Source organism: Orcinus orca, chromosome 12 (genome assembly GCF_937001465.1).
Source record: "Orcinus orca chromosome 12, mOrcOrc1.1, whole genome shotgun sequence".
Lineage (NCBI taxonomy): Eukaryota > Metazoa > Chordata > Mammalia > Artiodactyla > Delphinidae > Orcinus > Orcinus orca.
In genome coordinates this window covers 48,208,354-48,231,036 of record NC_064570.1, presented here as the reverse complement: position 1 = coordinate 48,231,036, position 22,683 = coordinate 48,208,354, and the positions used below count along the sequence as shown (strand labels likewise).

The window sequence follows — 22,683 nt, the reverse complement described above, 5'->3', positions numbered from 1 at the left end:
ATCAGTATTTGAGTCTGCAAACTTCATAGTAGCATCTTTCAGAATAAACATCTGTTCAGTGGCAGCATTTCAAAGTAAGTACAAAATAAAAGTATTATATTTTACCTTCTTTCAGTATAGTCCATTAATACTCATAAGAATAACACTTGCTTTATTGATGCTACTTTAGAATTATAACTATATTCTGATTCTTTCAGGTTGAAAAGTATAAGTTCAGAGGTTTTGATTTTGGTCTTGTTTTTAAAGTGAAAAATTAAATAAAACAATCAGCAGACGTCAATTAAAAAAACAGATTTGTTGAATGAATGAACAATTAAATGAATGAATGAAAATTGCCAATGCTCAGTATTCATCGTCCTTTGGTAGGCAAGTTCTCAATTTTGAAAGAAATTGTTAAGAAACCAGAGTGAGCACTTACCATGAAATATGCCAAGCTCACTTCTGAATATAGATTTTTTAAAGACCTAATTTTAATTCAGTCCGGGGTTTCAACAATCACTCATATGCCAATGACTCCAAAATCTATACCTCTAGGTCTCTAAGCTTCTATATATCTAGAGGTATGTCAACTGTATGCTGGCTATCTCCACAATCATCTCAAATTCAACTTGTTCAAACTGAATCTTCACTGTCTCTCTTTCTGATAGTATTCCCTTCTCAGTCACTCAATCAACGAAAGCAGAAGTCTGAACACCTGTCCTTTATTCCTAAAATCTAACCAATCCTCAGGCCCGATTATCTTACCTCCTAAAGATTTATCTGCTATCTCCCCCCCCCATCTTGATTACCTCTGACCTGATTCAGGCCTTCATCATTTCTCAACCAGCTCATTACAACAGCCTGAGAAAGCTGCTATCCCTGCACCCTCAAACCAATTCTCCACATCCCTGTCTCAGTAGTGTTTCTCAAGCAAAAACCTGACCAGCTCAGCTCTGACTGACCACAGGAAAAACCCATGCTTCTAAACGTGACAATTAAGATCCACTGTAATCTGGTCCCTACTTCTTTCTTCTTCCTCTTCTTTCACTACTTTTTTGCTTTGCCCCAGTAATATCAAAGCGCTCACAGTTTCTTACCCCATTCCCTTATTCATGCTGTCCCCTCTGCCTGGAATGTTCTCCCCACCCACGTCCCCCAAGTCATTCTTATAAATTTCTACTCATCCTTTCAGATTCAGCTCAGTCCTCCAAGAGAGCCCCATCCCAACTGGTTAGGTATGCTTCTGTACTCTCAGTACCTTATGCATAGCTAATCCCTGAACATACTTTACAGTTTCTCTTTTGAACCTTACTATTTTGATTATCAATTTATGTGGCTCTTCCCCACCACGCATTCATTAGGAAAGGGACTGTATTTTACCTATCCCTGTATTTCCAGTGCCCAGCATACTGTCTGGAACACCTTAGAAGGACGAAATATGTTTATAAAGCAAACATTCTAGGTCTAAAAACCAGTACTTCCCCCACAGAAATCCAGAAAAATGGACATTAGGTTCCATAGTTCTATTAGTGTCATACTTTAGGTGTACTGTGGGTTAAATAGGCCTTTGTATTCAGAGAACCTAACCACTATTTAAAGTGCTCTTTCTCAGCGAAAATTCCTTCCCAGTTAGAAATTATGTATCAATAACTAGATGTAGGCTGTCTTAAAATGAGCAGTCTATAATACTAAAGGCTGTGATTAATTTCATTTTACCTTAAAATGGTCTAGAGGTATCTGTAACGGGTACTTATGTTAATTAAACCTCGGTATTCATGGTAAACAGCTGCCAGCCCAGCTCTGCACAACAGTTAACAATGCACTTCTTTGTCTTTGCCTTTTAGGAGTGGTTACAGGCCTGAACTGCAGAGATAAGGTTTTCTTTTCTCTAACAAGAACCAATAAAAAGCAGCCTTTATAAAAAGCTTTATGCAAGACAAACACATGTATCTAGAAGGCAATTTACCTAACAAACTTCAAGGTCACCAACAGTATAATCAAGATATATTCCACACTGACAGCAAGGCCAGGAAACAAGGCTACAAAGGTATTCACAGATGCTATCCTGTTCATTAACTAGTACAATCCATCTGCAGAGAAGCAACACTGGTAGAAAGTAGTTTTCCATTTACATTTGTGACAGTCACATTCAAATCAAATAATTCATTCTTATTATCATGAGAAATTAAGAATGCCAGAGGTAGAAGTTATCAAACAGCCCTCTCATTTTACTCATGAAGAAACACAAAAAACCTATAACCTCAACTAAGTCCACTGTCCACAGTGGCAGACCCAGGCTTAGAACCTAAGTCTCTCAGAGATGCACCCCAGGCCAGGGTTATGAGAACAAAAGCACACTTGGCAAATAAACAATACTTAATTGACTTATAGTCCTCACCAACAGAAGACTTCTACCCAGATGTGTGCTTAGTTGAAAATATGATCACACAAAATAACCATCATAAATAATCTCCCAGTGAAACGAATCATCAGTCCTTAAATGCAAGGTCCCCTCTTGACGAAGACACCATCATTCTCAGTAAGGGATCTTGAATCATCCTACGGTGTTGGTCAAATAGAATGCCTGTGGTAGCATACACATTTGTCCTAATTCATCAATTTGTAATTAAAATGGATATATTTTATTGTACATAAATTCTACTTCAATAAAATTAATTTAATAAAATAGTATGTCTGAATTGATTCTTCAGTTCTAAACATAGGCCTCAAAGTACTGGGGCTCCTTCTGTAAGCCTTCACTCCTAACCAGTTTCTGCCATTGCTGTCACTGTGGAGTATTTCTTGACTATATACCCTTTTAGGGACTATGAAGTTAACTTGGCAAATAGCCTTCTAGAAATGTGTTTGTCAGTACAGGCTAAGAGAACTATACTAAAGTCAGGATCATCAAAAGAGCCCTGTCGCCGAGCTGAACCTTCAGAGGCCTCATAAGCCACTGTGAGTCAAACCACGTCCCCTTTGAAGCTGGCCCTCTTAGAAGTGTGATTCTTAGTGTGTATCACCTGCCTGTCAAACAGATGGTAGAGCACTATGCTCTAACTCAAACCAGCAGATGTGCAGGGCTCTGCTGCAAGCTCCGGTTACTGGGCTATGGTGTGGATGATGGAAAAACTGACATGCCAGAAAGAATCACAGCCCCGTATCTAGAACACACCTCAATAATACCTTCTTACATTTGTAAGCTGTGTGTCACAGTATCCAGAGCATTGTAAGAAACATTACCATATCTATCTTTACAAGGCCTTGTATAGAAGCAGTAGAAGCATCTGTACACAGATGACATGACTACCATCAAAGGCCTTCAGGCTGCCATCACGAGCAGCTGAGCCACAGACTGTGGAGGACCAGCTCTAAGGAACTAGTTAGGAACCAAAGGTCACCAGCAAAAGCCCTAGTGTGATTCTTCAGCATGACAAGATCTGTAATTGTCCAAAATCACCTAAAATTGAAGGTTAGAAGATAACCAGGCCATACTTAACTTTTTTCATTGTTAGCTCTGCATTCTGAAAGAAATTAGGGTGACTAAATCATATTAAAATAAATGCTGCTTTCTGTCACAATTTGTCAAGTGAAACGTTAATAAATCAAATGAAAAATAATAGTCATTTGATTAGCATGGAATTGTTAGAATGAAAAGTGAAACACTAACTTTGATCTATTTAAGCCAGTTTTTTTAAACTTTTTAAAATATAAAATATTTAGCAATATTTAAATATAAACTGGATGAAACATGGCCTACTTTTTTTTTTTTAAACACCAAGAAGCATGTTTCACATATTTACAGTAGGGCTCTACTCTGTAAAGCATAAGTGGCTAGGAGGAGTATCAGGCTACAGGAATTCTGGGGAAGCAAGTGGTTAAAAGAAAGGGCATCGCTGCACTGCTGATGATATTCAGAAGAATGGACAGAAGCTTCTACAGAAAGGAAATCAGGAGGAATTCAGGAACTCTGGAGCTAAGACAATGGAATCAACAACAATATAAAGCACCTATCATTATTGCCATTTTACAAATGAGTAAACTGAGGCTTAAGTAGCAAGATTAACTATCTTGGAAATATTTTTTTTTTAATTTGTTTTTGGCTGTGTTGGGTTTTTGTTGCTGCACGTGGGCTTTCTCTAGTTGTGGCGAGCAGGGGCTACTCTTCGTTGCGGTGCGCGGGCTTCTCATTGCAGTGGCTTCTCTTGTTGCGGAGCACAGGCTCTAGGTGCGTGGGCTTCAGTAGCTGTGGCCCGTGGGCTCAGTAGTTGTAGCTCGCAGGCTCTAGAGTGCAGGCTCAGTAGTTGTGGCGCACGGGCTTAGTTGCTCCGTGGCATGTGGGATCTTCCCGGACCAGGGCTCGAACCCGTGTCCCCTGCATTGGCAGGCGGATTCTTAACCACTGCACCACCAGAGAAGTCCAGAAATAATTTTTTTTAAAATCTAGGATCTCAAAGCTCCCATATCATAAGAACTAAGCAAAGCTAAAACTCTAAAACATTATGAAAATGCTTGCAAAATGCTGCCATGATGGCTACAGTAAGATTTTAAGGGTTTCTTTGAATTATAAACATTTGCCTTATCAGGCCCTGTTTAGCATAGACAAAATTAAAGACTTGATGCATCTCCTAGTCACACAAGTTATGAAGAGAAGCTGTGAGGCAAAGAGAGATTTCTAGACAATTCTCCAACAACCAAGCATTTATTTTAATCAAACTTTCACAAAGAAGAACAGCACAGCACTTTTTTTCCAGCTGAGTAGAAAACAGAGGGCCATCTTTGACTTCATATATTGGATTTTCATACTGTGCTGTTCCTAAAAAGTCTTCAAATGCTCTTTTTGGCTAAAGGACTATATTTCATGCTGTCCTTTCACTGCTTGTCAGCTAGCTGTTACAACTCAGCAGCATTACCAAACTTGGAAAACAAAGGTTTTGCTATCATTTAAAGTTTCCTTTGCATTTTTACTTTTGCTTTACACAAATGTGTGAAAAAGAAAAATAGAAATAAAAAAGTACTAATATTAGTGATAAGCATATGCCTCAGACTGCATAACAAAGAAAGAACCTCTAGGTATGTTCAAAGTGAAAAATCCTGGATCTCAATTGAACACACCCTCCAGATTTAAGTGGATTAAACTTGTGGTTCAATGCAGGGTGGGAAAGGAGGGAGGGAAGAGAAGAGGAGGGGAAAAGTAAGGAACATATACCAAATTCTGGGAATAAGTCACTGAAGAACGTAAAAGGGAAGGAATAATTGGTACATTATAATGTTTTTTCACTCTCTAGAACTATCCCGAAACTCTTACTACACAAGCAATTTTTATACATGGAAAAAATTATATATGAAAGGAGGGAGCTTCCTGCATTTTCTATACTATATTATAACTAAATTAAAAGGACAATAACAGGATCCAAACATCATTTAAAAGCCTCTCAGACTCTATGGTACGCAGCTTCAGACACGGTTTCCAATCATGCCCATCCCCAGTATACACACTCTTACGTAACTACTCCTCTTGAGTGTAGGCTATACCTAGTGACTTCTAATGAACAGAATACGGCAAAAGTAATGAGGCGTCACTTCCATGATTAACTTACAGAAGACTGTGACTTCCATCTTGCTAACACACATTCTCTCTCTCTCGCCCTCAAGTTTGCCACTCTGGTAAAGAAAACTGCCATGTTTTGAGATGCTCTATGGAGAGGCCAACGTAACAAGGAAACAAGGAGGCCTCCACCCATCAGCCTGTGAGGAAATGAATCCTGCAAATAACCACGTGAGTGAACTAGAAGTGGACTCTTCCCAATCAAGACTTGAGTTGACTGCAACCTTTCAAAGAGACTCTGAAACAGAGAATCCAAGTAAGCCACACCTGGATTCCTGACCCATAGAATCTGTGAGATGATAAATGTTGTTTAGACTTGGGACTTGCTGATTAAATAAAATGAAGCAACAGACATTCTAGCTCCAGAGAAATGTGTAATAAATGACTCTGGGTGATTTTGGCATATTAACTGGCAAAACTACATAGTTTTGGTTTGGCGATTTTTTTTTTCTTCCTTATGACACACCGTTGGTTCAGGCAGAATTTTTACTGGATTTTCAACAGCGCTGTAGGCTGTTTATGACATGTTGGCTATGTATATTTTACATGTCTATTAATAACAAATTGCCCCCACATGTAGTATCTTTATTTTTTAATTAATTAATTGTTTATTTTTGGCTGTGTTGGGTCTTTGTTGCTGTGCACGGGTTTTCCCTAGTTGAGGCGAGCGGGGGCTACTCTTTGTTACAGTGGGTGGGCTTCTCATTGTGATGGATTCTCTTGTTGCAGAGCACGGGCTCTAGGCATGCGGGCTTCAGTAGTCGTGGAACGCGGGCTCAGTAGTTGTGGCTCACGGGCTCTAGAGTTCAGGCTCAGTAGTTGTGGCGCACTGGCTTAGTTGCTCCGAGGCATGTGGGCTCTTCCCGGACCAGGGCTCTAACCCGTGTCCCCAGCATTGGCAGGCGGATTCTTAACCACTGCACCACCAGAGAAGCCCAAGAAGCTCATAATTTTGAAAAAGAGATAAACTATATCTTGGCATTCTTCCAACCTACCAGAATAGTAATCCCATAAAAATGAGTCATCCTGTATTTCATCTTCTTACTCTTAGCTATATCCTGCTGTAAAATTAAAATACATCTTTCCTCCCTTGGTGTTTACAAGTTCCAAATATTTATAAACTTATGTCTCAACTGTCTCTCTGCTAAGATGAATATATTTAGCTCCTTTTCTCCTTTCCTTTTAAAGCAATTCCTCAATATAAGTCATCTTTTTGGTGACTTTATTTAAATTCTCTATTTCTGTATTAAATTCTAGTATTCAAATGACATAATTAAAATACTGTTCTAGATATGAAATCAATCACAATGAAAAACACCAACCTCACTGATGATGTAATGCTTCTTTGTGTGAAGTCCAAAACACCGGTTTTTATTTACTTTTTAAATTTGTTAGGTTATACTATTACTGCAAATTTATATTTACTCTAACACCTTTAATTGTATGGATTTTCTAGGTTTCTCACACCAAATTAAAATTTAGAGATGGTATGCACTCTGAAACAGTTGTGACTAACAAATAGTGTAAAGCCAGATTCCCTATCATAATAAGAAATGAAGCATTTAAAAACCCTAACCCATTGACTAAAAATGCAACTCTACTCTTCACCTCACATACAAAATAATAATTTTTCAAATGTCTCCAACATACCCCTTTTAACCATATTCATACTTGATATACTCTTTCTGTATCTACCACTGAATATATCTATAAAGTAAACATACAGTTTAAATCTTCTACTCCTGAAAATACTTTGGCAAAACCATGACAATATGGTCCAGATAGCAGGCCTCATGATCAGAGAAAGAATTGAGTAGGCTATCACAGACTATATTCCTACTGGCTTAAAGTTTTAAATCTTATTAGAGTTACTTAAGCAGTAGAGGCACTAGGGGAATGTATAGGTAAAATACAAACAAGTGTTATACTAGGTCAGAACCACCTTCAGAACACATCTTCAATATTGTGTCCATGCTAATACAGACGGCCAATAGGCACATGAAAAGAGGCTCCACCTTCCCTGTTGGCACAGTGGTTAAGAATCCTCCAATGCAGGGGACACGGGTTCAAGCCCTGGTCCGGGAAGATCCCACGTGCCGCGGAGCAACTAAACCTGTGCGCCACAACTACTGAGCCTGCATTCTACAGCCCGCGAGCCACAACTACTGAGCCCGCACGCCACAACTACTGAAGCCCACATGCCACAACTACTGAAGCCCACATGCCTAGAGCTCATGCTCTGCAACAAGAGAAGCCACCACAATGAGAAGCCCACATACCACAATGAAAAGTAGCCCCCGCTTGCCACAACTAGAGAAAGCCCAAACGCATCAACGAAGACCCAACACAGCCAAAAATTAATTAATTAACTTTTTAAAAAAAGAGGCTCCACATCACTAATTATTAGAGAAATGCAAATCAAAACTACAATGAGGTGCCACCAGTCAGAATGGCCATCATTAAAAAGTCTACAACTAACAAATGCTGGAGAGGGTGTGGAGGAAAGGGAACACTCTTATACTGTTGGTGGGAATGTAAGTTGGTGCAGCTACTATGGAAAACAGTATGGAGTTTCCTTAAAAAATTAATAATAGAGTTACCATATGATCCAGCAATCCCACTCCTGGGAACATATCCAGACAAAACCATAATTCACAAAGATACGTTCACTCTTACATTCATAGCAACACTATTCACAACAGCCAAGACGTGGAAACAACCTAAATGTCCATCAACAGATGAATGGATAAAGATGTGGTACGTATATAAAATAGAATACTACTCAGCCATAAAAAAGAATGAAATAATGCCATTTGCAGCAACATAGATGCAACTAGAGATTATCATACCAAGTGAAGCAAGTCAGAAAGAGAAAGACAAATACCATATGATCACTTATATGTGGAATCTAAAGTATGGCACAAATGAACCTATCTATGAAACAGAAACAGAATCACAGACATAGGGAACAGACTGGTGGTTGCAAGGGGGAGGGGGTTGGCGGAGGGATGGAGTGGGAGGTTGAGGTTAGCAGATGTAAGCTATTATATATAGAATGGATAAACAACAAGGTCCTACTATATAACACAGGGAACTATATTCAATATCCTATGAGAAACCATAACGGAAAAGAATATTTTTAAAAAGTGTGTGTGTGTGTGTGTGTGTGTGTGTGTGTATAAATAAATATAACTGAATCACTTTGCTGTACAACAGAAATTAACACAATGTTGTAAATCAACTATACTTCAATTAAAAACATACATATTGTGTCCATGCTATGGATGAAGTAATAATAATCAATGGTGGCTTCTTTAATGGAGAAAAATAATTTCATTTGGGAAAAAAAAACTTCATTCTGTTGCTCACAAACTTTTAGCACTTAAAAACAAACAAACTCCCTAGCCTGATATTAGGGCCTTCCTCGATCAGGCTCCAACCCATATCTTCCTAGTCTTACTTCATACTACCCTAATTCAGCTTATCCATTTTTGAGCCAGACAGAACTACACACTCTTTCTGGGATAATTCAAGTGCTTTCTCACCTCAGAAATGTTACATCCAACACTTCATTAGGTTACCCTCGTCTCTCAAATCTCTATTTAAATTCTACTCATCCTTCAATGTCCAGCTCAAATGGCACCTCTCTGAAGCTTGTCCTTATTCCCCCACTCAGAACCTCTTCTAACCCTGAATAGCATTTAGTCTGTACTTCTCACATTGCCATGTTCACATTCTCTCTCGTCTATCGGATAGTAAAATTGTTTGTGTACATGTCATTATTTCTTCTCTCAGACTAAACTCCTGAGAAGGTCTTGATACAGTCATGTTTGTACTGTCCTCACCCTTTCATGCTTTGCACATACAAGGAAATAATAAAAATTTATTTGAGAAGTGTGCTGAATACATATGTTACCTGATCCAAAAACATTCCGTAGTAATTAATATTCTTACTGATATTCATTCACTAAGGAAATATTTACTCAGTACCTATTGTGTACTGGAGCAGTAGTGTACCAAAATGAGTCATAGATCCCACTCTCTCAATAAGTTTATGGTCTAGAACATCTTCTAGGCATCTACATAAATTACTATAGTACTAATAGACAAATGCCAGAAGAGAAGTAAAGATGAAGTACAACAGCAACCAACAAGGAGGAGAGATTATTTCTAAGTAATGATGGATATGAGGATAAGTTTTAACATTTGTGCAGGTCCTGAAAGACAGGTAATATTTGAATATGTAGAGACGGGGTAAGGAGTTTTAGCAGGAGAAATAAAGGCCACTGAGGCAGGAACTCTCAGGAGGATCCAGGGAACAATCAATAGTTAAACAGTACAGTGTAAGTAAAAGATTACAGGGATACAGAAGAAAATTTTTAAAGGCAGTTGGAGCTATACCTGAGAAGACCTCAAAAGCCAAAAAAGGAACTATAGCTTTAGTCTGTAAGCGATGAGGAACTGTTTCAAAGTTCTTAAGCAGGGGCTGAGTAATTATTCAGAAGATCTAAAGTGGACTGAAAGGGAAAGAGATTGTTGATAAGGAGACAATTTAAGAGGCTAGCACCATACTACAAGAAAAAGATAATAAAGGCCTGAACTAGGAATGAGGCACTAGGAATGGAAACAGATGAATGGAAGAGATATTTTAGAGGTGAAACTGACAGGATTAGGCAAGTTCTGGATGTGGAGTACAAGGGTCTGCAAGTGGTAAAAGAAGTTTCTAGGCTAGGAGGAGGGTGCTGCCATAACCAAAATAGAGGACACTAAAGCAGCAGCAAGTCTGGATGGGAGAAAACTGAATCCTGGTTATATTAGGTTTTAGTACCACTGGATATTCAGGCAGTGACATCACAAATAAAATGTGTTAATCTATGCTATGTAGAACAAAATATACAATTTTGTGACAAAAAGAGAAGAGTTGAGATCAGTTAATCTTCAGTAAAGGATTCTGATCAATGATTCAAACATGAATATGACCTCAAAAATATAACTCACATAGGCTATGTTATATACAGCAAATTAAAATCTAAAAACATTTATGAAGGAAGGTTTGACCTAGAACAACTTCAGGTACCCAAGGATCATTTTAAAACATGCTGATTCACAGTTAATAGTAACGTGGATAAGTGGAAGGCTTTGAGAACCTTAGTTTAAAATTATGAGGTGAAATGCTTCTATTGAAATGGTAAATGCATTTTTGTGGTCCCTGTCATTTGGCCCCAATGTAACTTCAATGCCACATCAAGAGATGCTCAAGCCAGAAGACTAGGCCTGACTGACAAGGTAGCAAGGGGTACTATCTAGATCCCCTTATGTATTCATTCCTTTCTATAATAAATACTTCTCCTCAATTAAAAAAATTGAGTCGACCTAGATCTATCCCTACTATATCCCTAGAATCTGCAAAAGCCTAAGCAAAATAAAACTTGCAACTATAAACTCAGTGGTATTACAGCTATTAAGTACCCATATTTCTTAAGAACAAAAAATCTCATCAACATAAACTAAAATGATAGCAATGAAAAGATGAATAAAATAACTTGACATTAATAAATGTTTGTTATATGTGTACTGAGTAAAAAAGTAAAACCAAACATCAAACATTTGAATTATGGATAATATGCCTAATAAGTATTGATATATTTCCCCTGTTAGTTACTTATTTACTTATTGTTAATACTAATAACATTCTATTTACTGGAGGCAGTGTCATTATTTCAGTTTAGCTTTGAAAACAATGTGAACTCAGTCTTTAATTATTAAACTGTTTACTAATGGTGAGCAAAATTACGAAAAACAAAATGAATCAAAAGGTACTTGTTTCGCATATGACCATCCCATTAAGATTACGCTCATCGTAAATCAACTATACTCCAGTAAAAATTAAAAAAAAAAAAGATTATGCCAATCATTTGTTGAAAATCACAATGACATTTTATAGCTGTGCGTAAATGTAAGGGAAGAATATACACCAAAAGTTAATAATGGTAATCTTTTGATCATAGGCTTATAGCGATTTTTATTTCCTTCTTTTTTGCTTATGTGTATTTTCAAATTTTTCTATAATTCATGTTCATCGTAACTGTACCAAGAAGAAAAGATATTTCTGAAAAGAGAAAGACACATATTGAGCGATTTAAAAGAAACATACTTACCAGATCTCTGTGAAGCACCCAATTTGCATGGAGGTAATGGATACCATCAAGAATCTGGTAAAGTAATGATTTAACCATAGATCTTGGCAACTGCATGGGCTTTTTATTTGCTTTTGATGCACGATGAAACTTAATAATATGCTAAAAATTAAAATATATATATTATAATAACATAGTCTTTGCCTGTGTCAATAAAACACAATCAAGGCTGCAATAAATTCTCTACATTTTAAGATTACTTATTAAAGGCCAATAATGACACAAAGAAAAATAATTTGAATAATAAGATCAAACCAAAACAATCTATATTGAGAGTAAATATGACAGTATTAATGTGGTTATAATGACTACATTTACTGAAACCATTAAGATTTTCATTAAATAAAACCAAGAAGTAAAAAGGGTTGGTATTTAAAAACCTGCCTAAAAAATTGTATTAGTTGTATTCCCTACTGACAGAGTAAACAAAAGGAAAAAAACCCTGTAAATCTTTCCTATTCTATAAAAAGTTGGTGCATTTGGGTAATATCACTGGCTATATGTATTATTAGAATTATTGGAAAGTTCACCTTCTTTGGCACATAATGAAATTAGGATATATTCTTAATAGTCAATATTAAATAGCAAATCACAACTAGAAAGGAGCAGGGAGAGAAAAAAGAAGAATTCAGTCCCATTGAAATAAATACAACCAGATCATCATATTCAAATTTTTATGTACACATGTTACATTGTGGGTTATAAAACTTTGTAATGAAGGGGAAGAAATTCTACCTGCGCCCACCCCTCACATCCACCTCTATGTCCACTCCACCCTTGTCCAAAACATGCCAAAATGGGTACTAAATATCCATGGCAGAGGAGATTGTTGTCAATATCTGCTATAAAAGCATAAACTGAAATCTCCTTCAAGACCTATGAGTTTGCTAAAGTTATTCCTAAAAAGATTTATAATTTTTATAGATGACAAACCACACTATATTGAATCAAAATTTAATTATCCAAAATTTGAACTTACTGCCAAATTGGAATTTTTTTACTTTTGGCAACTCCTGGGATAAAATGTTTAAATGCCCTGATTCCTAACTTTAAACATTTGGAATTAAAAATTTTGGCTTCTTTTATATATTGATAAAAACAACCCTAATATTTGCAAAACCGTAGGTACTCTTCCATTTGGTGGAGTCCATTTTAAATAGCAAAATGCTGCAAATTGACCTTAATGTAGAGAGAGAAACTATTCACAGGTACATAACTGGTTAAATTTGAACTACTGTGTGGACCACAAAAGAAAGCAATTTTCACTACACATATTAGTAAACTGCCATTTAATTACCTGGCTAAAATTACAATTTCCCACTCAGTAAGATTTTTTGAAGTGAAATTTCTGAATGTTACAAATACTATCTTCTCAGTAAAACAGGATGCTAATGTTTATTGCTCTAATTCTTTTAAATCAAAATTTACATTTAGTATATTTATTTTGAACTATGGTCAACAGAGCAAGTTTTCCTTTCTGTGCATTAGCAGTATGGAACACATACATTTATTTCTTCATACCTATATAAAATTACCCTAAAAACAAAGTGAGTTTAGACTTACCCATAAATCATGCTCGGCATAATCAAACAGCAGCCACACCTTCCTGTCACTGTGAGAAAGGAACACCTTCTGCAGGGCGATCACATTAGGGTGCTTCAATTCTCGCAAAAGCTGAATGCAAGAGGAAGAGAGGGGTCACTATCCTGTTAGCAAGGGGAGGGGGGATGATGCATACTGGCATGCTAGTTTTGCCTTAACTCCCATAACTTCAAAATGAAATTTTTGAAAATTTAGACAATCCAGATAAGCAACATTAAACACACACACACACACACATGCACACCCAAATACCGCTACTCAGAGATAAGCTTTGTTAACATCTCGGTGCATTTCTTTCCAATCCTTTTTCTATGTGTATGTGTGTGTTTTTAAAATGGGATCCTTTTACATGGTAAAATGTAAAATAGTAAAAGCAAAAGTAATATCATATTGCTAAATAATTAAATATATTTTACATGTGCGTATTTTTTTTTTAACTAGAGGAAAAACTTGGGAAGCAGAAATACTCTTTGTATCCACTCCAGCACAGTATGTGCTCAATAAATATTAGACAAAAGAAGGAAAGATATTTAACAATCCCTAACTTATCCATGCCTAGAGCATGAGACTGAGGTTTTTTAGAAGAGTAATGAGCATAAGGCAATGATTCTCAAACCCACTGATAAAAATTGGTGTGGAGAAGAGGTCCTGTAAATAGGGAAAAGAATAGGCCTACACAAAGCAGAAAGCTTCAAGCTGGACTCTGATAATAAGAAGGAAAGATAGACCAGATCAGCAAGTGAAAACTTAGTACTTGGCACATAACAGGCAGTTGCTTGATAAAATATTTAGCAACAATAACGTTAGCTGCTCAAGGTGAAAGCCTTATAAATATGCCTGCCTCATGCTGTCCTTAACCAGGGTTCAGACTTAATAGGTAGAAACATACTCAGTTTGATAAATATTTCAAATGCCTTTTAAATGTAAAGCTCTGTGGAAGATACAAAAAGGGAGAGTTTATAAATTGTCTTTCTCACACTTAATCCTCCTAACAACACTGTGATGCACACAGAAGCTGGGGTTCAGTGTAATAAAAATAACTTGAGCAAAGTTCAACATTAGAAAGAGAAGAGGTTTGGATTTAAATAGATCTGCCTGATTCCAAAGTCCATGCTTTTTCCAGTTCAGCTAAAGTCCTTGTCTTCAATTCCTACAATGTGGTAGGGAAGACAGACATGCAAATAGATCAATGAGGCAGAGAGAAATAAATCACTTAGTCATCTTAATAACTTTAAATGAGTAGCGCATACCTTGAATGCTTGTGTTGGAATCATGTCAAAGTCATCTGAACTCCACCTCTGCAACTTTTATAGGCCACTTCCCAGTTGTGTATTTCTTCACTACTTTCAATGACAGATTTCTCAATTCTCTCATTTTGCCTCTGTCACTCAGCTCTTTCTCTTCACCTACACCTTGACAACCTTGCTGGAAAGTGCTCTACCAGCTATAACTTGGGCATGATTCCCAGATGTGACTCCCTGGGTTCTCCCTCCAAACCATATGCCCTGGAACACAGCTAAGAAATAAAAGTAGGATGGGCTGAGCTGCCCCTAGCAGGTCTTTACTTCTCACAGCCTGCCTCAGGATTCTACCTGTATTTCCTGTTGGATGTAGGTGGGAAAGAAGGAGCTGGAAGAAAAATGACCAGAGAAGATACAACAGTCCTACTCCCATGCTGAGGGGTAGGGTTGGGGGTGCAGAATTAGGTGGGTGCTCAGCTATCAGCTACTGTCTCTGCTCCCATGGCCTAAGAAATCTTAAGCAGTCCTGCTTCTGGCTTCAGATGCAAATGTTACACATCATATGTTCCTAATTAATGATGGAATCAGAGAAAGCGGCATTTTAGATTAATGCAGAGCTATATTCAGACAGTTTCCTGCTTTTTGAATGCTTTAGGCTCCTAGACTCAGTCAAATAATGTGTTTAATGATGACCTCACTTGCCATGGTCAACCTTGCTATTGATGAACTTAGAGAATTTGATTTTATTAAGTGTCTACCCAGAATATATGTTCTCTTTCCTGCTTGCAGGGGAAGGAAAGGTGAAACTCACTTCTGCATCTAAACCAGGCTCTTGAAACACCAAACACTGGCACAGACTCCTGAACCCTGGACCCCACTTGTCTGGGAGAGGGCACGTCACATGTAGCAATATTTAATCAATACCTCTAAAAAAATTATGTTTTTTGTGACTACAAATTACTGATCACTCTACAATGAATCTACCTTAAGTCCTATGTTATTTTGTTTTGTTTTTGTTTGTTCGTTTGTTTTTTGCAGTACGCGGGCCTCTCACTGTTGTGGCCTCTCCCGTTGCGGAGCACAGGCTCCGGACGCGCAGGCTTAGCGGTCATGGCTCACGGGCCCAGCCGCTCCGCGGCATGTGGGATCTTCCCGGACCGAGGCACGAACCCGTGTCCCCTGCATCGGCAGGCGGACTCTCAACCACTGCGCCACCAGGGAAGCCCTTAAGTCCTATGTTTGGACATTATTTTGAATAGGTTATACATCTATATAGTTCAAAAATCAGAAGTACATAAAAGGAGATACATTGAGATGTCTCATTATCACTCCTGCTTCCAGTGACCACAGGCCCTCTTGCCTCCTAGAAGTAACAACTTTTATTAGTTACTTGTTAATCTTTCCAGTGTTTGTTTACGCAAATAAAAGCAAATATGATATTTACACAAAAGATAGCACCTATTTATTTTTAACTTTATCCTGTAAATCTCACATTACCAGTACAATATTAGTTTACAGAAATCCTTCTGTTCTTTCTTACAGCTCCATGGTATTTCCAGGTCACTTTTTTTGTGGTAAAATATATATAACATAAAATTTACCATTTTAACTATTTTTAAGTATGCAGTTCAGTGGCATTAAGTACATTCATATTGTTGTGTAAGAACCACCACTGTATCCTTTCTTCAGAATGTTTTCACAAACTGAAACTCTGTGCCAGTATGCATCTCCCATTCCCAGCCCCTGGTATCTGCTATTCTATTTTCTGTCTCTATGAATTTAACTACTCCAGGTACCTCATATAAATGGATCTGTTCAATATTTGTTCTTTTGTGTCTGGCTTTTTTCACTTAACATGTCTTCAAGATTCATCCATGTTGTAGCATGTATCAGGATTTCCTTCTGTTTTAAGGCTAAGTAGTATTTCATCGTATGTACACACCACATTTGCTTATTCATTCATCCCTCCCATCATCCCATGGACATTTGGGTTGATTCTACCTTTTGGCTATTATGAATAATGCTGCCTTGAAGACTGATGTACAAATATCTGTTTGAGTCCTTGCTTTCAATTCTTTTATATACTCAGAAGTAGAATTGCTGGACCCTACAGTAATTCTATGTTTGATTTTTTTGAGGAATTGCCATTCATTGAGGTTACCTTTTAATATGACATACAGGAGGGAAGAGGGTAAAGTTTGCAACTGCATGCATTTACTAGAAAATTTCCCCTTATCTCCAAAACTGCATTATATAGAAACATACACTTTCCATTTCTGCATACCTACTATGCCTTTTCTACCCTACAGGTCTTTTTGCTTTTCGGCCACACCACACGGCATGTGGGATCTTAGTTCCCCAACCAGGAATCAAACCCGTGCCCCCTGCAGTGGAAATGCAGAGTACTGACCACTGGACCACCAGGGAATTCCAACCCTTCAAGTCTTTATAAGTCACTAAATATCAATGTGAAGGCAGGCTGAGGCTAATAAATAGCAAACTATGTCTGTTTCATTCCCTCTCCTAATTCATTTTTCACTCTATAACCAGAGTGGTGTTTAAAAAATACAGAGTTGCAGCCATAAAAAAAGAAGGAAATTTTGCCATTTGCAGCAACATGGATGGACCTGGAGGGTATTATGCTAAGTGAAATAGGTCAGACACAGAAAGACAAATACTGTCTTACATGTGGAATACACTTACATGTGGAATCTAAAAAATACAACAAACTAGTGACCACAACAAAAAAGAAGCAGACTCACAGATACAGAGAACAAACTAATGGTCACCAGTGCAGAGAAGTGGGGAGGGGCAATATAGGGATAGGGGATTAAGAGGTACAAACTATTATGCATAACATAAGCTACAAAGACATATTGTACAACACAGGGAATACAGCCAATATTTTATAATAACTATAAATAGAGAATAACCTTTAAAACTGTGAAAGACTAATATTATACGCCTGTAACATATAATATTGTACATCAGCTATACTTCAATTAAACAAAAAGAAATCGATCACCTCTGTCACTAGGGACAGAACTGAGGAAGTAAAGCAAGAGATAAGGCAAAGGGCAAATAATAAGGAGGCTTGTAAGCCATGCAGAAGTGTCACCAGCGAGGTTCTCCAATATCACTAGAAACATGCTGGGTACGGTGGGTTAGTGGAGAAGTCAGCTGATATACAAGGTACCACGCTGTGACTTTCTTCCGTGCATGTCTCATGGTTGGGCCACTGAATGTGTGACTTTGGGGGTGATGGAGTTTAGGATGACTCAGATTTGACTTCCCTGAATCATCTGTACTTGATATGTATTTATATTAGTAGACTTGATATGTATTTATCTTAGTATACTTGATATGTATTTGTATTAGTATACTTTTATACAGTATTAACTGTTTACATCCACCTCCTCTAGCAGACCATAGGCTTTTTGAGGACAAACACAATTTTAAATATATCTCTACAGGGACTAGCACAATGTGTGGCATGTAGAAGTGATCTCATCCAGTTTGGAGGCTTTAAATGTCACCTGTAAATATTAACTCCCAAATGTTTATTTCTAGCCCACACAGATTCCCTGAAGTGCAGCTACGCATGTATATATAACTGCCTCAACATCTCTACTTGAATGGCTAAAAGCCGATACTGAGGCTGTGATCTCCACCTCCCCTGCCCTCTTCTCCAACTGCTCTTCTCCAATCTCAGTTAGAAGCAACTCCATCATTCCAGTTACTCAGGCAAAAAAAATCTCATCTACTTTAGCTCAATCCTCAATATCACCTCCTCAAGTCTTCTACAGTCCTTCTATTTAAAATGATAACCACCCCTCCGCATCTTTATTTTTCTGCAAAGTACTATCACTATCAAATATACTATAGTTCTATATCCCTTATCTATAATTCTAGAGAGCTCAGAAAACCAAAAGCTTTCTAGTAACTCAGGTAAGAGAAAAAATTTACACTTCAGTGGAAAAGTGCATTGTCAAAGGCACATCATTTCAGGTTATCTGATTCTGATTCTATGGAAGCTATTTTACAACTCTGTACATTATAGATAACTGACAATGATGCAGAATAAGTCATGTCTATCTACACGCAAATTCTGTCCTGTCCAGTAGATGTTCGTTGACTTCCCTCTCCCATTGTGGGAGATGCTAGTTTTGCCTTAATTTGCACATCATTTCAATATTCCTGATCTATAAATGTGTCTGTCCTATGAATTCTTCTTTGAATGGGTTATAACATCTACTTGGTTCCTTCATTTAATAAGTTAAATAAAATATTTAAAATGTGTTCATTTTACATCTGGATCACAGTCATAATTTTACCTATTTTGAAAACTCCCCTTTAATACTCATTTTATAGAAGTATCTCATTTGCACTAACATGAAGTGGCTATAGTCTTTATTTAGTCCATTGAGTGTGAATGCTTATACTTTTATTATAAAAGAAATAATAATAGGTTTGGTTACTGCATCAGAATTCCCCCTGGGTGTTAGGTAATACATGATATATGTACCACATTATCTTCCTAACAATAATTTACTTTATGTTGTTTATTGTCTGTTTCTCTCCATTAACATATAAACTCCATGAAGGCAAAGTTTCCACTGGTTTTATAACCCCAGTGCTTAAAGTGGTACCTAGCACACAGTAAGTACTCAATAAATATTTGTCAAAAGAATTAAATATACTGAACTTACCTGGTTCTTACAAAATCAACCAGTAAATAGCTTGGAATATTATAAAACGTTGCTATCCTTTCAAAAGGCGTTTTGAGAGATTTTGTTTTTAATAAATTGAATAGACTGTGTCTAAAATAGTTCTTCTAGGGACTCTAACTTTCCACAAGCTCCATTTACTTTAGGCTTAAAAAGGAATTTTTCTCTCAACTAGCACCCACTCTAGCAAAAGTATGAGTGCTGGCTTGATGTAAAGAGCAGAAACATAGCTCTTAATAGCTCAGGGTGAGATATTTAACCTGGTACAGAACCGAAAGAGCCCCTAAGGGGTACTATGAGGGTGTTCCTTGAAAGGACTGTGAATGCAATAAATGCTACAAAATCCTGAAGAAAATGATACATAGGGGGCTTCCCTGGTGGCACAGTGGTTGAGAGTCCGCCTGCCAATGCAGGGCACACGGGTTCGTGCCCCAGTCCGGGAAGATCCCACATGCCGCGGAGCGGCTGGGCCCGTGAGCCATGACCGCTAAGCCTGCGCATCTGGAGCCTGTGTTCCGCAATGGGAGAGGCCACAACAGTGAGGGGCCCGCGTACCGCAAAAAAAAAAAAGATACATAGGAACAGAGAACAAAGGGAGACACACTGAGGAACTAATAAAGCACAGATTAATCAAATCACTGTTTACTTTCAACGCTAGCAAAAATAAATATCCTAGGTCCTAGACAAACGCCACATGAAAGTGTATTCTGTCTCTATTTACTGAAACAAACAAAAAACTAAATTTCTCTACTGCTATTTACTGAAGAAACAAATGAGCAAAAACAGTAAACAACACAAATGGCCAGCCAATAGTCAGAAAACTGATAATTATGCTATATCCACGTATCACAGTCTCAAATATATATGCCAAAAGTTTTTAAATACATGAGAAAAGACTTCTGCTCTAATGTTATAATAAAAGGCTGTGTGGTGATCGTTTTGTAATGTACAGAAATATCGAATTACTATGTTGTGTACCTGGAACAAAGATAGTATTGTAGGTCAATTATACTTCAATTTTTAAAAATCAGAGAAAGGGAAAAAATGTGTTTTTTTCCCTAGCCAGGCACACTGGTACAGAATTTCCCATTTATTTGCCTTCATCAGATTTAAATTTCATCTTTTATTTTGGAGGAGGGTGAAGGGGATCAGAATATGCCACTCCAAAATATGACACTTTGGCATAAGAATGATTTTGAGCTGAAGGCATTTGACATTCAACAGATGCAGAAAGGAGCCTTCCTGCAGCCTCCCTTATCTGACTAAAAGTAGAAACTCTAAGAATTGAGGACTGCCATAAATCCCCTCTCCCAGGGAAGTTTTATGACCATGAGGAAGACATAAAGTCAGCATTGCCTTGGACCGGCACAAACAAGCCATGCTAAGACAGCCCTTATCTTCCATTGGTTTCCCCTATACATTTACCTTCCCACAGTTTGCAGCCCCTAGAAGTCTAAAAACCCTTTCCTTTGTCTTGTAATGTCTCTGAAATTTATTGCTCTTTGTTAAAAATGACATCAGGTCTCAGGCCTACCCATTTCTTGGCATCTTCATTTCTTTTCTAGGAAAGCCCCTGTGTCACACAAAACTTAACATCAAATAAAATTTGTATGCTTTTCTCTTGTTAAAAAATAAATTAAAATAAATAAAGGCTGCAAAATATAAAATATGTTTATAAACCAGGAAATATATCAAAACATCAACATAGTTATCTCTGGGTAGTGGGATTATGTGTGATTTTTCTTTCTTCCTATTTTTCTACTTTACAAGTTTTCTAAATGAGCGTTACTCTTATAATGTACACATACACGTGAGCGCACGCACGCTCACAGACACACACACACACACACACACACACACACACACACAGAAAAGAAAGCTCTTTCTCTCCAGAAATCTACCTGCTAAGATATCAATACTATCATGCTAGCTAAGCTTCTTACACAGTTGATCTGAGAAGGGATAAAAGAAAGGAGATGATCATGCTTGTACTTTCCTGAATTCTTGGCAAAATCAGATTTTACCAACGGAGTTTAATCTCTTGTCACACAAATACTTGTTCAACATGACATCATACAACTACAAATATGCTTTAATCACATAAAGAGCAGTTAAGTGTAGCATGATTTTCCTGTGAAAATCCCACACTAAGTGATAACATCCCCTGTGCCAGACACTTACAGAGTACTAACGTGATCCAAAAGGAGCCTAATGAAGAATGTGCAGTGGCATGCCAAGACTTTTATCTGATCCCCCTTCCAGGGCATCTAAGTGACTATTTAAAGTGTCTACTCTTCACTATCCCAAACATAAAACAATCTAAAGCTATAATCCTAAACTTTTTTCTCTAAAGCACTATTTAGGATCCTGACTCCATTGAGCCTTGTGCTAAATTAACATTTACAGAATCCATTTGTATTTTTATCCACACATCTTTCTTCCTCTTTCATCCGTACTTTCTGTTCTCCAAGTCTCTGATGCCCCCAGGGCTTCTAGGTTTTTCTTTTTCAGGGTATCTCATTGGAAAGGGTCCTCTTATACTTCAATAACTCACTTATCTCAAAGTAAATCCAATTTTTTATTCTTATTTGATCTGTTATAAGTAATGGTATGATTCATTTGACCATTGATCTTTATTTTTAGAAAACTTTATTTTAGAGACTTCCCTGGGGGCGCAGTGGTTAAGAATCCGCCTGCCAATGCAGGCGACACAGGTTGGATCCCTCGTCCAGGAAGATCTCACATGCCGCGGAGCAACTAAGCCCATGTGCCACAATGACTGAGCCTGCGCTCTAGAGCCCATGTGCCACAACTACTGAAGCCCGCGCGCCTAGAGCCCGTGCTCCTTAACAAGAGAAGCCACCGCAATGAGAAGCCCGCGCACCGTAACAAAGAGTGGCCCCTGCTCGCCGCAACTAGAGAAAAGCCCGCGCGCAGCAACGAAGACCCAACACAGCCATAAATAAATAAATAATATTTTTTTTAAAGAAAACTTTATTTTAGAAAGCACCCATGGAGTGTATCTTTTTTTTTTAATGTGTAACCCTCCCCTCTCTGCAAAAAAAAAAAAATGACGATAAATGAGGCAATGTACTTTATGGCAAATAGGAGATTCACCTAACTTCAAAATGCCCCAGCATTCCTAAACTGAAATTTAAAAACTTACATTTTGAAACCTGACACTTTCACACCTGTGACAACCTTTTTGGAAGGACTTTACAAGCACGTAGATACATTATAACCTTCCAGCAGGTGGCACTCATATGCTGAAGAGGGGTCTATAAAACAGTTAACCAGCCCTGGTTCAAGGCGGCCCTAAATTTTCTGCT

General features: G+C 37.6%; 1 protein-coding gene across 3 annotated transcripts in view; it reads right to left on the bottom strand.

Annotated features, from left to right (window-relative positions):
* CDK19 (cyclin dependent kinase 19) overlaps window positions 1-22,683 on the bottom strand; it is a 179,741-nt gene that overhangs the window by 36,327 nt on the left and 120,731 nt on the right. For all 3 annotated transcript variants that reach the window (XM_004264723.3, XM_033418655.2, XM_033418654.2), the window contains 2 exons: window positions 13,348-13,458; window positions 11,746-11,886 (listed from right to left, as the gene is read on the bottom strand). In XM_004264723.3, the coding sequence (XP_004264771.1) occupies window positions 11,746-11,886; window positions 13,348-13,458 (252 nt within the window). The remainder of the gene's footprint in view (window positions 1-11,745; window positions 11,887-13,347; window positions 13,459-22,683) is intronic.